The sequence below is a fragment of the Hippocampus bargibanti genome, linkage group LG02 (assembly GCF_051943395.1).
Source record: "Hippocampus bargibanti isolate YZ-2025 linkage group LG02, ASM5194339v1, whole genome shotgun sequence".
NCBI classification, from domain to species: Eukaryota; Metazoa; Chordata; class Actinopteri; order Syngnathiformes; family Syngnathidae; genus Hippocampus; species Hippocampus bargibanti.
Genome location: NC_142735.1, coordinates 9,642,921 through 9,657,711, shown reverse-complemented (window position 1 = coordinate 9,657,711; position 14,791 = coordinate 9,642,921). Strand labels below are relative to the sequence as shown.

At 42.1% G+C, this 14,791-nt stretch overlaps 1 protein-coding gene across 4 annotated transcripts in view; it reads right to left on the bottom strand.

Annotated features, from left to right (window-relative positions):
* Positions 1–14,791, bottom strand: part of ssrp1a (structure specific recognition protein 1a) — an 18,101-nt gene continuing 3,310 nt past the window's right edge. Inside the window, exons 1-18 of one of the 4 annotated variants that reach the window (XM_088988354.1) lie at positions 13,537–13,779; positions 13,240–13,313; positions 11,321–11,506; positions 8,276–8,381; positions 7,811–8,004; positions 7,627–7,727; positions 7,341–7,470; positions 7,145–7,248; positions 5,890–6,018; positions 5,578–5,799; positions 5,310–5,382; positions 4,525–4,660; positions 4,145–4,190; positions 3,925–4,060; positions 3,670–3,837; positions 3,065–3,162; positions 2,808–2,988; positions 1–2,341 (exon numbers count right to left, since the gene is read on the bottom strand). In XM_088988354.1, coding sequence (XP_088844480.1) covers positions 2,267–2,341; positions 2,808–2,988; positions 3,065–3,162; positions 3,670–3,837; positions 3,925–4,060; positions 4,145–4,190; positions 4,525–4,660; positions 5,310–5,382; positions 5,578–5,799; positions 5,890–6,018; positions 7,145–7,248; positions 7,341–7,470; positions 7,627–7,727; positions 7,811–8,004; positions 8,276–8,381; positions 11,321–11,506; positions 13,240–13,293 — 2,139 coding nt within the window. In that variant the 5' untranslated portion in view covers positions 13,294–13,313; positions 13,537–13,779 and the 3' untranslated portion in view covers positions 1–2,266. Of the gene's footprint in view, positions 2,342–2,807; positions 2,989–3,064; positions 3,163–3,669; positions 3,838–3,924; positions 4,061–4,144; positions 4,191–4,524; positions 4,661–5,309; positions 5,383–5,577; positions 5,800–5,889; positions 6,019–7,144; positions 7,249–7,340; positions 7,471–7,626; positions 7,728–7,810; positions 8,005–8,275; positions 8,382–11,320; positions 11,507–13,239; positions 13,314–13,452; positions 13,501–13,536; positions 13,780–13,930; positions 14,069–14,791 lie in introns of those variants that run through there. The other 3 variants (XM_088988364.1, XM_088988345.1, XM_088988336.1) reach the window with 3 other exon arrangements.

Sequence of the window (14,791 nt, the reverse complement as noted above, 5' to 3'; positions counted from 1 at the left end):
AGCTGAGATAGGCTCCAGCAACCCCCGCAACCCTAATGAGGAATAAGCGGTACGGAAAATGAGATGAGATGAGATAATTCATGATTGTTTATGCATTTTCTACACTGTCAATTTGCACTAATTTCCTATTTTTGAGAAAAGGGATAGAAATGAAAATAAAATCAAGTCAGATTTATTGATGTATCAAACAAATATAACCAATTCATCAAAAATAATAATACATTTAATTTTTAAGCGCCTTTCAAAACATCTCAAAAGATTTTTGAAATACCATTCCTGTTGCTTTGTCTGGTAGATGTCATTAACGGTGAGAATTCTGAGAGCATTCATGCATTTTGTTGTCATCACTAAAATCTCGGTGTTGGATTGGGATTTGAGAGCCACTGAGTATTGACACAAGTATTGACATGTTCGCTTCCCCTAATTTAATTTTAATACCCATCACATTATTTTTCATATCTTTCTTCTGAAATGATCTGTGAAAGTGGAGTGTGATTATGTGACAAGAGGCAGCCAAAGTGATGTTGAAGAGGGGGAGGCCACTTCGAGATCAGCCAACAGGATGTGCAGGAAGAGCCACTCATCACAGAAATGGGAGTCGCAAAGGTGGCAGGCAAACCACACACGCAGGGGAATGTGTCTATCTTCAAAACCAACCTTGCAAACCTTGAATTCAGCTGCCTTTTAACAAACCTCTGTGTACTTAGGCATCATCAGCCTCCCATTTGAAACCAGACGTCCCGCCGATAAAGCACCCTCGCAAACCGCCTGCCTGGTTAATATGACCTGATGCTCCGACGCCATAGGATCCATAGGAATCCCGCGGGATTTTTCCCAAACGGGAGGAACGACAGTGAGAGCTATTTTGTAATGGAGGCAAGGGCATCTCAAGACATCAATTACCCAGATGATTCCTTTAAAGTGGTTTATCATTTAAGAGCTGTGTTCGTAAAATAGTGAATATCAGGAAGGAGTGTGGGAATCCTAAATGTTATGGAACTGTCCAAATGGATTTGTGTTAACTTTAGAAAGAATGCAAAGTGACCACCAGCCATCCATTTTCTTAAGTGCATGTCCTCATTGGGGTCACATCTGAACTGAAGCCTTTCGCGAAGAGGCACATCTTGGGCTGGTCACCAAAGGGCACATATCGACAAACAACCAAGTCACTTACAAGCATGTTTTGAGATGTGGAAGGAAGCAGGACAATGCAAAAGCTCATAACTGCAAGGCACATGAACAAACCACTAACTCGCCACGTCATCAGCAAAATGGCCTGATCACACATGAAGATTGAATGATAAAATGACTTGTACTTCACATTGGTTTACAGACAAACGGCAAAATATTGAGTTGTTTTGTATACCCTCATCTTATTTTGCTTGTGGAGGTTGAAATAAAGCCCCATAGTATTCTCTTAGTAAAAAAACTGACGTTGAACATAGACTGATCTGACTCTTCAAGCGACGGTGTTTTCATTCTAATGTTGGCAGGTGCATGTTAATTTACAGTACATATGCACACAATATGAAAGAGAACAATGGGTATTAATGACCGATTGGCCAAATGATGAGATTGTGCGGTGCACCTTAAATAAATGGCCGATTTTTTTTTCCCATACATTGGGCACACCGCATTATAAGATGCCATCTACAATGCCCCCACTAGATGGAGCTACGCTAAAGAAAATGCCAATAGAACCATCTGATGGCAAACGTATTTCATAAAGCAGCGAGACTGTTTAATGGTGAACTAAATTACGGGCAACCATAAAACTACTAAATTCTCAGAAAATAGACGATGAATGTTCCAATGCAGCTCATTAACATCCACAATTATTATTTAAAAAGCATATTTTTATTGAAACTTGGAAATGACAATGTCTATGAACTAAGAATCGCACCATAGAGTGCTATACAAACCTACAACAGATATCCCCATGAAAGGACAAAGGGAGGGGGGGCATCAAAAACGTGAATCTTTGAGGAAAGATCTCGGAGACAGAAGTCGGGCACATCGTTCTAAGTCTTGAAGCTAAACTTACAACTTTGTGAATTTGTTTTGTTTTCAGTCAGGTTGTGAGAAGTCATCCCATTTATCTTCTGGACCGCTTAATCCTCACGAGGGTCGCGGGAGGTGCTGGAGCATATCCCAGCCGCCTTCGGGCATTAGGCGGGGGACACCCTGAATTGTGAAAAGTGTAAATGCCCGAGTGAATAACTGAAATGGTGTATGTGTATGTGTGTGCGCGTGCGTGAGAGACAGATTAATCAGACTCTTCCTCTGAGCTCGCAGGTGTGGATGCAGCAGCCTCCTCCTCCTCCTCCTCTTCTTCTGAGTCCTGGTTTAAAAACAAAGGCAACAAATGACATTTAAGCAGCAATAAAACCAAAGCAAAATGGTTTGTAATCCTAAAATGTGCTTACGCCAATGTGACAATAATTATTTATACAAACTCAGAGGTAGGCTTGGAAATCATGCAGGACAGCGACCCCCCCAGGACCAGACTTTGACACATGAGCTTGAATAGTTTGAGTTACTCGGGTGTTACTGAATGAATGAAAACTCCCAAGTCAAGCCACGACTGTACTCTGAGTAGCGGGGCAGTTACATTTCTGATTCGAGGCTAAATTGAGGTTTCCTTGACTGGATTTTGTTTTGGCTTTATAGCATTACTCGGAAGCCATTTGTAACCAGAGCAAGTTGTTTTCGACCGCAGAGGTTGCCGGTACGCTTCCGCGAAGTGAAAGAAAGCCACAGTTGAATTGGATGAGATAATCCATGTCATCATCTACGCGCTTGTCTACCTCCTTCTTCTTCTTCTTTTTGGACTTGCTCTTGTGGTCAGAGTCGGATGAGCTCTCACTGGTCTCAATGAACTCTTTGCTCTTGAAGCTCTCGTTGCCGCCCACACGCTCCCTCTCCTTGTCTCCTCCGGAGGACTTCCGCTTCTTGTCCTCCTTTTTGACTGCAGACTTCTTGGCCTCCCTAAGGGGAGAGAGGGCTCGGATGAAGTAACGCTCAAGAAAGTAGCCTGACTGTCATGCTAGGAGATCAGTCTGACCTCTTGGAAATGGAAGAATCTCCTCCGCCGCTTTCATTGTACTCTTTCTTTGCAATGTCATACTGCCGTTTGGCTTCTCTCGCCTTCGTTTCCCACTCCTGAAGAACAGAGAACAAACTGACTTGGTTTATGTTCAGACACCCAAAAACGAAGCAGAGCACAACGGAATGGGATGTCGATTTATTTAAGCAGGATATGGTTGAAGCCATTAAATATTTTGAGAATATTTTACCAATGGTGCCATCGATTGAATAATTGGATAAAAATTAGTTTAGGCTTGGTGGGCATCATCTGCGCCATTGAAATGAGGTGTTGAGTTGGCTGTCCGTCTACATGTCATGCGTGATTGGCATCTCTTGGTGATGTCCTAATTTGCAGCGGTATATAGTCCATATTACGTTAGCTCACACTGATGGGTTAAAGTGATGATTATAACTATGTTAGACTTTACTTATCGCATCAAGTTTTTTTCACAGTGAGGGTCATTTTGTGAGCAATGTTCGGTAACGCTTTGCCTTTTTTTAGCTGCAGCCAGAAAATGATCTTGTTTTTCACAAAACCAAACCAGATTGGTGCATTTAGTGCTTCCTTCTCTCATTCCTTACCTCTTTCTCATCTTTGCCCAACTGCCTCCACATTTCTCCGGCTTTTTTAGAGATCTCTGTCACAGAGATTCCGGGGTTTTCCGACTTGATTCTCTCACGGCTGGAATTGAGCCACAGCATGTAGGCACTCATCGGTCGCTTGGGGCCATCTTTATCTTTCTGCTTCTTCTGGAGTGGTTGAAAAAAAATGTGTATGACTGCTGTTGGTAAATGTTAGCATGGACACATTTTTTAGCAGTCCAACTTCCTTCTAACCTCTTTGCGTGGCTTCCTTTCCTTTTTCTCCTTCACTACTTTGGTCTTTTCAACTTTTTGTTTCTTCTTAGGACTATCATCCTCACTCCCATCGCCTTCGTCACTGCTGTCGCTAGCCGACGCCTTGCTGTCATACCTGACGACGGAAGGCAAAAAAAAGTTATGTCTCAGTGGTGAAAACTGTGAGATGTGCATACACAGGGGTCAGGGTTTTCCTTACTCTTCTGCAATGTCGTCATCCTCCTCACCCGGGTTGAAAGACTCATCTAAAGCAGAAAAAAAATCAAGAGGTCTTAGTCCAACTGAATATTACAACGCCACCGCCCCCCAAATATACAAATAAACGTTTTTTAGATGTGTTGAGTGCTCATGAAGGTTCCCATAAACACACACACGCACACACACACACACACACGCACGCACGCACGCACGCACACACACACACACACACACACACACACACACACACACACACACACACACACACACACACACACACACACACACAATTTGTCCTTCCTCATTAAGTGTCTTGCAATTAAAAATAAATTTAATGGCCCAGTTGAAAACAAAACAAAACATCATGTGCTCATCCCTCACCGCTGCCGCTGTCAGAATCATCACTGTCGTTACCCTCCTCTCTGATCTTGCCCTCGGCCTTCATACGCTCTAAGTAGGCATCGTGCTTGTCTTCGTCAGAGTCGCTGTACTCGTCAATCTTCTTGCCCTTCATGCCCTGGAAGCACAGTACAGAGTTAGAAGACACCTACAAAAAAAGGTAGACTCCCCATATAGTCCATCATTCCCACAGAGATGGCGCTGCGCCTGAAGGTTAAAGGCCAACGTTGGTTTATGCATTAAATAAAAAAAAGTTTAGTTCTATTAGAATTTTACTCCGCAGCCAAAAGGTACTGAATGCTTTTTGGGCTAGCAGAATTTGTGCATAAAAACTGTCATGTGTCTGGCTGCATGTGTTAGTGTTGCCTCCGACTACAGTTGCGTTATTGCATGTCAAAAGCCCCCCCCAGCCCTCAAATCTGCACAATGCGAACACACAAACAGACATGTAGAAACACACACACGCCCGCAGCCCTCCCAGTTCCAATGTTAGCAAAGAATCACCTCATCAATTGTTTTCCCAATCCAAAAGCAATGTTTGCATCACACCCAACCAAATTGTAAATCAACGATACTGTGCTGGATTACGGCCGGCACCCCATGCGATCACGAATTACACCAACCACGAGACGAACATACGAACCTTCTTCTATACAGGGACAAGCACACGCGCACAAGTACAAGGAGAAGGGAGGGCGACAAGTGTCATTAAGTGAAATGGATTATGATTGACAAGAGCGTCCTGACACAGAGGGCGACCGCGTTACCTCTTTGAAACCTCGGTTCTTGATGTTGAGCTTCTTGGCGTTGACAAAGTCAAACAGTTTGTCGTACTCTTCCCTGAAAAAAATAAATGGTCCAATGTGAGGATGGGAAATGAAAGACACATGGCAACATAGGGAAGTTGAGGGCTCTTGTTTCTAGGACTAAACAAGTGAAGGATATATGACTTTAAGATAGGTTTAATATTTTTTTCAAGAAGGGGCACACTATTTTTTTCGACTTGTGGAATCCCTCAAGAACTCCCAAAGTCACCTCTCAATGTTGCTGAAGGTGTACTGGTTGCCCTGCTTGGTCTCAATCTCAAAATCAAAGGAACGGGTGGTGGTGGTGCCTCGGGCAAAGTTGACGCAGGAGATCTCCTCGAAGCGCAGGTGCACGGGGGGCTTATGGACGTAGATGAAGCCCCTCTCCAGGGGATAGAGAAGGCCCGAGGTTGCCTTATAGGAACAAGTGATGCACTGAGCACCAGAGTGGCTGAGAAGGAAGTGGAAAAGGTACCTTTAGTATTTATTTAAAATTAAAAACTAAAATGTGACGATGGGAATTGTGTGTTTTGGTACGTACCCCTGAAAGTTTCCTGGAACGGTGATCTTTCTGTTGACCAGGGCCTTCATCACCCTGCTGACCAGCTCGTAGAGAGACCCCGACATGTTTTTACTCAGTTTGCCCTCAAATCGGCGTTCCACATCATCCCTGTTGACACGCAGGAAATGTTACAGTCAACCATGAGAACTGTGCCTCCCCCTAGTGGGAAAAACTCTCAAACAGCTGTGCGTAGTTGGGTTCGATTTGCCGTGACTATGTTAACTATTTTTCCCTAATAAAGTATTTGGGGCAATCCTTATTGACAAATATTTTGGGATATGTATATTGTTAAATTGTTTATGGTAAATGGATTCTGGAGTATTGGTGTCATTTTTTGAGCTGTGAAGGAATTGTCATTGTGCTGATTTTTCTTTAAACTGTGCAATGACTAACTACATGATGATTCAGGTTCATTTTTGTATTACCAGTGTTTGAAATAGCGTCTGCCCAGTGGCCCGTACAACTGTACAACTTTCAAAACGTAGCGGCTCGGGTGGCCTATGAAGTTTTTTTTGTCAAATCAAACGTTTGCTTTATTCAATAACCCAAACGTTACGAGCAAATGTTTGGCAATTTGCATACTCGGCACCAGCAGCCAATCAGAAAGAAGCCTGCTTCGGACTACACCCTGACTGAAAAGTGTACTTGAGCGTTTTGAAAGAGGAGTCCACGTAGCTTTGAGCAGACAACGCAACGATTGCATTGTGCACCATGTCGATAAAGGTCAACTGGAGCGAAATCTTCAGCAAGGGAGCATTTGTGGTAGGTACTTCCTTAACTTTAGAAAATACTTTATACTTTATACTATACAACTGTGTTTTTCGTTTTTTTGCTATTAGTCGTCTTATTGTGTTTCAAATTGTGAAAAATCCGGCAGGCAACTTTATGGCCGGGCAGGAAACTTTTCAGAGATGTCTGCCCGGGTGTCCACTAATTTTTTGACACTGGTATTACTTATATTTCATTGTTTAGTTTTGTGTTGTTACTGGCCAGTGTTAAGACTTGTCCAATTTAGGCGTTCGGGAACATGTGCTGCTTTGTGTTCCATCCGCAGCTGTACTGGTCAGTCAATATAACACGTACCACTTAGAATGGCAATATAAATTGGCTGGAATATAACTTGGGCCTGCAGTGGAAATAGTTCTATATATATATATAAGATATTTGTAGTGGTATGACAGAGTTCACATACATCAAAAGTATCCGTCGAGTGTAATTGAAGCACAAAACTCACTCGCTCATGTTTAGGGACAGACTGATATTTTCCTCTTTGGAGAAGAGCAGAATCAGGAAGTGGTAACGTGTCTGGCCTTGCTTAATGGGAGGATCCAGACTGATCTACACCAAAAGACAAGAAGCATATGTGATGGTAAAAAAATACAACAACAACAAATAAAGGGTGAAAATATAAATAGAAAATGCAGACTTACAACAAAAAACATCTGTCTTTGGTCCTTGTGTGGCAGCAGGAATAGACGAAGGACAGTTGTGTAGGGAATCTTGTAGTCAAAGGTCTTACCGTGCAAGTGAAGGAAAGTTGGGTAGATGCGAATGTCGTATCTGGCACACACAGAACGTGTTCAATTAAGGCGATAGAATGAATTGGACTTTTAAAACAGAGATACCAGTCATTGGTACAGTAGATTAAGGAACAATGTGGGCCTTACTTGGCCCAGCCTCGCTCTGAATGTCATTTAAGGCTTGTGGCCATTTTACCTTCCTCTGGGTGTAAGACACTGGAGTTCTTTGAAAATACACACAGCATCTCCCGTGGCCTGAATGACATCGGCCTTTGATAACACATTCTGAGCAAAAGCCTGAAGAGGAGGCGGACAAGGAGATTTCAGCACAGTTGCTAAATGGCTCCACAGAAAAAGCGGTGGAGAAAAACTCCTCTCACCTCCACGGGGTCTTGCCGCTCATCCGCCAGGCCTGGCGGGACATAGAAGCGGACCTCCATGAGCGAGACCTCGGCGTCGTCGTTCTGATGGAATTCAAGGGTCACTTCATTCTTGCCTGTGGCGCACTGCGACACATTGGAGAGCGGGACCTCAAAGGCTGTAATGTCATTCACGTCGAAGGATAACAGCGGCCCTGCAGTGGAAGAAAAATCAGTTGCCTTTTATTTGTCAATAAATCAAAATTTTGATCTTTTTTTTTCAGCCTGGGCTGCCTCTGCCGAGTGCGCAAAAAGCAATGTACAAATTGGTTGTCAACATAACTACAGAACAGATTTCTGAGAAAAAAAAAAACATTTTGGTGTGCATATGTACACAAATTGAATATGATTCAGTTCAAACTGCGCGCCGTGTTTTGTGTCCGAAAATAACTGCAAATCCAAAATGACTGCCAATTGTGTATTTACCTGAAAATTTGGCCGCTCCCCAGTTCCACCCCTTCACACACATGTCCTTCTCCGTTAGCTCCACACTGTAGTTTGCTTTGAAAAATTCAGAGATCTTCTCAAAGTCCTGATGCAGGGAGACAGACAAAAGAATAATCAGGTGTTAAAAATGCTGTGTAGTGATGGATGGGTCAAAGCTTTGCAAAACATTTGCTCACTAGCTAGAAAAACAAGTGGACACGTGCTGGAAGGACTAATTGAATTGAAACCATGCCTATCATTCGGGCCTCCCAGGAGGGTGAGCATCATTAATCCATTGAACTAATTTGTCGTCCAACGCAGCTTAATAATGCACACACCAAGGCGGTGTCCTCATCACATGTGGAAATGATTGTGGCAGGCACGAAAGAAGAGAATGAGACTGTGGGAAAGAGTTTACACACCTGGATATGTGCTTGTCCGCTTGCTTATTACAGACCCTGTAATCAGTGTGTGAATATATGTGTGTGCATGAAAGTTATCCGTCCATTTGTGAATGCTAATCAAGGCACCGTTTAAAAGGAGACCACGTGAGTGTTTCACATTGGGTGCATTGATGAGCGTTTTCTTTTGATGTTCAAAATAGTTATCATTTTTACGCCACTGTTTATAGGCGAGCTTGGTCCAGAAGAGGTCTTCTCCCAGGCACACGTTCAAACATAGCGCTAAAGTTACCACGCATTAGAGTGAACACAGGCAGAGGCCAAACTAGTCGTCATCGAATAATTACTGACACTGGCTGAGGGATACTAAACAATGACATCACACGTCAGTGCTCAGCGATGCGAGGATTTATCTCTGAAAAGTGGTCTGATTAACCCCAGGAGACGCTGCTCACGCCACCGTGGGTTACACCACCGCCTTTTTTCAACCCATTTCCTGGCATTCTGACAGTTGCTGTGCACGCACGGCAGCGAGGGAGAGGAAGAAGAAAAACACACATGGAGATAAAAACAAAACCTTTTTCCCTTCCACAGCAGTCACTCTCTGCCAAATTGTTTCAGTGAACCGATATAAACACTGACTTGCCATGATTATGCTGTTTATGCAGCACATGTGCGAGCGCCGCTTTCCTTCATTAATCCTATTAGGGCCTGATACACACACACACACACACACACACACACACACACACACACACACACACACACACACACACACACACACACACACACAGACTTTTCAACAACTCATTCACATGAAGGCAGCACAGTGGCGCTTTGGTTAGCGCCGCCACCTCAAAAACTGAATTCTACGTTGGAATGTCAGAGTTTGCAAGTTATTCCTCTGCTTGAGGTTTTAAGTCGTTGCTTTTGTTTTTTTTCCCCTTGTGTTCCAAGCCAAAATTGTCAGTTCTGACTTGTGTTGCCTTGATACCAAAAGGAGTTTCATACACCGATACAGAAATGATACCACAGAAAAACCTAGTAGGAACTTATCATATGTCAGTGGGTGGAGTGCTCACTTTCAACATACAAATAATGCAGATTTTCCACAAGTGATGAATAAATAGCAAAAGCAAGAACCCTTATTTTGGAGGGAGGTGTGGGGGACATTTCTGCTGAACTGCACACAAGTACCACTGCTCGTCAAAATAGCATATTTTCCGGTGTATAAGGTGTACCCAAAAGCCTATATTTTCTTCAAAAGTTGACTTCTGTTGCGCCTTATAATGTGGTGTGCCTTATATTTGGAAAACTTTTGTATATTTATATATTAGATTTGGAAAACGTTTTTTTTATTGATTGAAGGTGCGCCTTATATATGGAACAAGTTTGAAAATACACTTGGGGTGCACCTTATACACTGGACAATACAGTACTTACTATTTGGGCTGAACGATTGCAGAAGATTGAATTGTGCTTAATCACACTGATACTGCAATTTCAATTAGATTCATGTGTATGAGTGTGCGTGCGTAAATGCAGCTGCAGGGCAATATTCATGCAGGTGTGCTGACGCAATATTACATCATACCTTAAAAACATATTCACTTGAGAGTAATTACAGTACTCAAATAACACAAGGCCGCGAAAGCGACTGTATGACACACACACACACACACACACACACACACACACACACACACACACACACACACACACACACACACACACACACACACACACACACACACACACATTCAGGGAGTCAGTATATTATGCAACCCCAGTTACAGGCAAGCTTCAGATATGCCGCCGCTCGAAGGAAGTAGGGGAAAAACCCCAACAGTTGCCAATACTTTCCAATGTTTATGAAATGGCACAAATAGTACAACACACACAAAATACAAACACAAAGCAAAAGCTTTCACACAGAAAAGCTGAAAACGTGAAATAAACAGGCAATGTGACTGAATCGAGGCTTCTGACGTTACTCACTTGGCCACCCCACTTTACAAATATAAATTACGGCGTGAGCCAAACTTTCAGTTTAATTAATATATTAATCCACTGTGGTTTTTTTTTTAAACAAATAATGGTTTTTGTATTCACAATTTATAACGTAGTATTTTCTTCATTAATAATGGAACAAAAAATGGTGGTGGAATAAACTCATGGGACATGTCAAAGGATTCAGTTACGGAATGAATTCCCGCTCTTAAATAGAGATACTACAGTACTGTATGTGGCCCATTAAGTGTAAAATGTCTGTCTGCGTGTCTGTTTGTATGCAAGTGTCAGACCTGTGACTGAAAGATTGACCACGGCCGCCCCGCTCCACCCCGTCCAAACCGGATGATAAGTATTAAATCAATTGAAGGATATTGATCGAGATGTTGCCAGAAAAGATCCCTTCCCCAAATGGCAACAGAAGTCATCTTTAAGAATCCCCCTAGCTTGTGTTACATCCCACATTCATTAATACAGCACTTGGCAAGCAGGTTTGAAGCTTTTGCTCAAGTAAGGTAACATTTATTTCATGGGAACATTTCACAAGAGAGGAAGCGATGCCAAGCATTAACCCAGAAACAGCTGTCAGACCACTCCTCTAAATGTAGCTGCACATATGGAATTGGACACTCACCGTATCCCTGAAGCCGTCGTATTTGTAGATGTGTCCCGTGCTAGTGCTCAACTTGATTCCGTGACCTAAACACACACGTCGCCATTGAGCCAGGCTAAGTTCACCTGCCGGGATGCTGTCCACCTTTCCTGTCTTGCTGCTCTTGTACACCACGTTCTGCTTGCTGAAGCGCAGCCGGCCATCATTCTGCAGAGAAAACAAAAGGCACGGGGGTCTTTTGAAAAATTAGTAAACCTAATGTTCAACTCTTTTGGAGAGCTTATGCTATGTTTACACCAGTCACATATTTCACAATTCGCATGACACGATCCCATCCAGAGTAAACGCAGATGGCGTGTCGTGGCAGAAAATGGCAGCAGGCGACGGGGAGGAGTGCCTTCAAGCCTATGAGAAATCGCACATTTCGCTGTTTTTCCCCCGTGTTGCTCAAGTTGAACTAAATACAACCAACTTGACAAAATCGCACAATTGGTTTTTTTTTTCAATTTTCAAGTTTACTTCTGTATTCATCCACAATGTAGAGACAGTTTATTGTGCACTTTGAGTGGTCTCATGAACATTCTCATCTCATCTGTGAGACTAATAAAGGCAAATCCAATCCAATCTACAGTACCGAAATTTTCTTGAGAAGTGCGCAGCATGCAACACTTTCAGTTTTCTCTAAAATACTGCAGGAGAAACATAAGCTGCAGAGTGCCAATATTAAATAAACGTGTCATTGAGTATTTAATGAATTTAATTTAGCCAGTCGCACCCGTGATTGCTATGTCTGTGTACGTGCATGTGTCTGTATGTAGCCAAACTAATTTATTGATTTTAACTGTACAGCTGCTGCCATCAATAATCATTATAAAATAATTTTATAAATCACGTAACTTTATATAATATTACACAATGGGTGGATTGTGTTTGTATCCATCTATGTGAAAGACAAAGAACAGCTAATAAATGACATCTAGCCTAATGCATCCAAAGCAATGTGAACAACATGAAATTATGGGGAATGTTGCCAGCGTCATAAACTATGATGAATATTCTTCATGCTGTGGCATTTCTACAGTTACATAAAAAGGAAGCAGCATAAATAAAAGTTTCTTTTTATGTGGCTTCCACCCAACTCTGAGTTTCAAAATGAGTCCCCCCCAGGTGGGGACCGCAAAGTGTTTACCCTCGAGCTCTATGTCCAAAACACAAATGCTCAGCAGCCTATTAAAAGTTAAGGAAAGTGAACGCAGCACAGTGCTGCAAGTTGCAATCATTGGCACAAAAAGGCAGCAAAATTCATGCATCAATGTGTGCTGAAAAGCTCTGCGGCCATCGTGCTTGGTGGTACATAAAGGTGGTTCCATTAAGCTAAACTGACTTCGCTCAGGCAGTCACGTTATTGATTTGCATATGTGTGGTGTAATTATGTGTCACATTATAATCTGTTCACATTTAAGGTGAGGGGCACACAAAACAGCTTGAACACAGCCTGTTTTAAGGAATTTGAGATTTCTGGGGGGGGGACAGATTAATGGTTCATGAGTAAGTGGGGATTGAAATACTGTAACTTCTGCGAACAACCAAGACTAAATTTTGTTCCTCCTCGAACAGTAAATCTTTTCTTTCGGTCGAAATGAATCACTTAAACATGGTTCACTGACACCAATGCACTACTGTTATATTTAACATTTTTTGGAAGCAGAAATGGTCAAAAAGAACCGAAAATGCGAATTGATTAGTTTTTCATGAAATAATTAGGGTGTAAAAAAGAAGCAAATTGGTCAATGTATGGATATACAGTGGATATACAGGGGACTACGACATTTGAAACCAACACTGTGCGACCAATGTATCCAACGTTGCTTCTCTTTGGGAGGGGTCGCACAAATCATCGATACATCGTCGGTAATGTAACGTTTTACTACGGTACTTACCCAGGAGCCTTTCACTTCCTGGTAAATCTCATTGAACTCCAACGTGTCTCCCATCTCAGCAACAGGCTGATGCTCTATTGACACACAAACGGAATAACAATAATAAATACACATAACGACATGTGTTTTTGACATGTTCATAGAAAACGACGTTAGGTAACTGCGAAAAGAGGAGGCAATAGTAAAGACGAAGGTAGCTTCTTGTCCACTCACACTCAAGAGTCGTGATTCCGTAAACTTGCACTTTTCCTAAATTAGCTTTGTTTCGTACTATTTTGGGCTGCTCGTGGCACTTACTCTCTGCCTGGTTTCACGTTCGCATTGTTTCCAAACAGCATGGAGCGTTTCAATAATGCCACGTTCATTCAACGTATGTCTTCAAGATTAATAGCTAAGCTAACTCGAATTCCACTAGGCGCGCCTGTTTTAAACAATTGCATTGTATTGCGATCTGAAAGCCCGCAGCCCGTATGGAGGCTAAAAGAAAACTAGATCAAGCACCGCCTCATTTAGACACCAAACGCTTCACGTCGAGCGCTCATGCGAGCAAGGCCGGTCTAAGGAAACAAAGTGGAGTTAATGAATTTAACACGAACTAAGGACAGACACAACGCGTCTTGTCACTTACAAATCTTAAAGATTTACCTATAGTTAACGATTAACACGTAGAATGAAAATTTCAAAGTCCTACCGGTGATCTATGGGCACGTCTGCCTGTTTTCCCGCGTGTAGCGTTAGGCGCTAACACACGTCACAGGAAGCTCCGACGGCATTGTGTTCGGTATTACTTCCGGTAGCAAGATCAAATGCACTCTGTGATCTATACGTATGATAATAATTCCAAATTAAAAACACACAATTTAGAGTGAAATTCACATTAAGCCAACGACGTGCTCATGCAAAACATATTTTAGAAGTTTGTGTTTTGACACCTTACTGTCTTATAATGTAGTGAATATTTTCTCCCACTAGATGTCGCTAAACTCATCGAATGAAACCAGATCATTGCCACGTTGCCGTTGAAGTACATTTTTTCTCAAGTATAAATTGTAGCAAAAATTAAAAACAAAAACCAAATCAAGGAATTCGAACGGTGCCGAATAAATGAAGTCAAGTGACGAAGCAACGAAATGTGCATTTCAAGCCTGAATAATAACTTGAATGATCATGAAATGATCATTCAAGTTAAAATGAAAACGCATTTTAATGAAGAATCGTCCTTTAAATATAAGACTGATATTTGTTATTTACAAAATGAATAGAGTAAGGAATTTTGAAAACCTCGGTTTTGTCAGAAAACAGACATGCGATTTAATTGAATAAAGGAAGACCAGGGCAGATTTGACACGGGTAACAACTTTCGTGTAGCTACAGTTTATAAACTAATAATAATAACAGTACCAATATTTTTTTTGCCAAAAAAATGCATCTTCACAAGTTATTTCCTTCCTCAGATTTGTATTAATTCTGACATGAAGTACGTAGCGTTATAGGAGGTTTGCGAGTGGGTTTGTTTTCCTGGATGATTATAATCAGTGCACACAATTTCTCC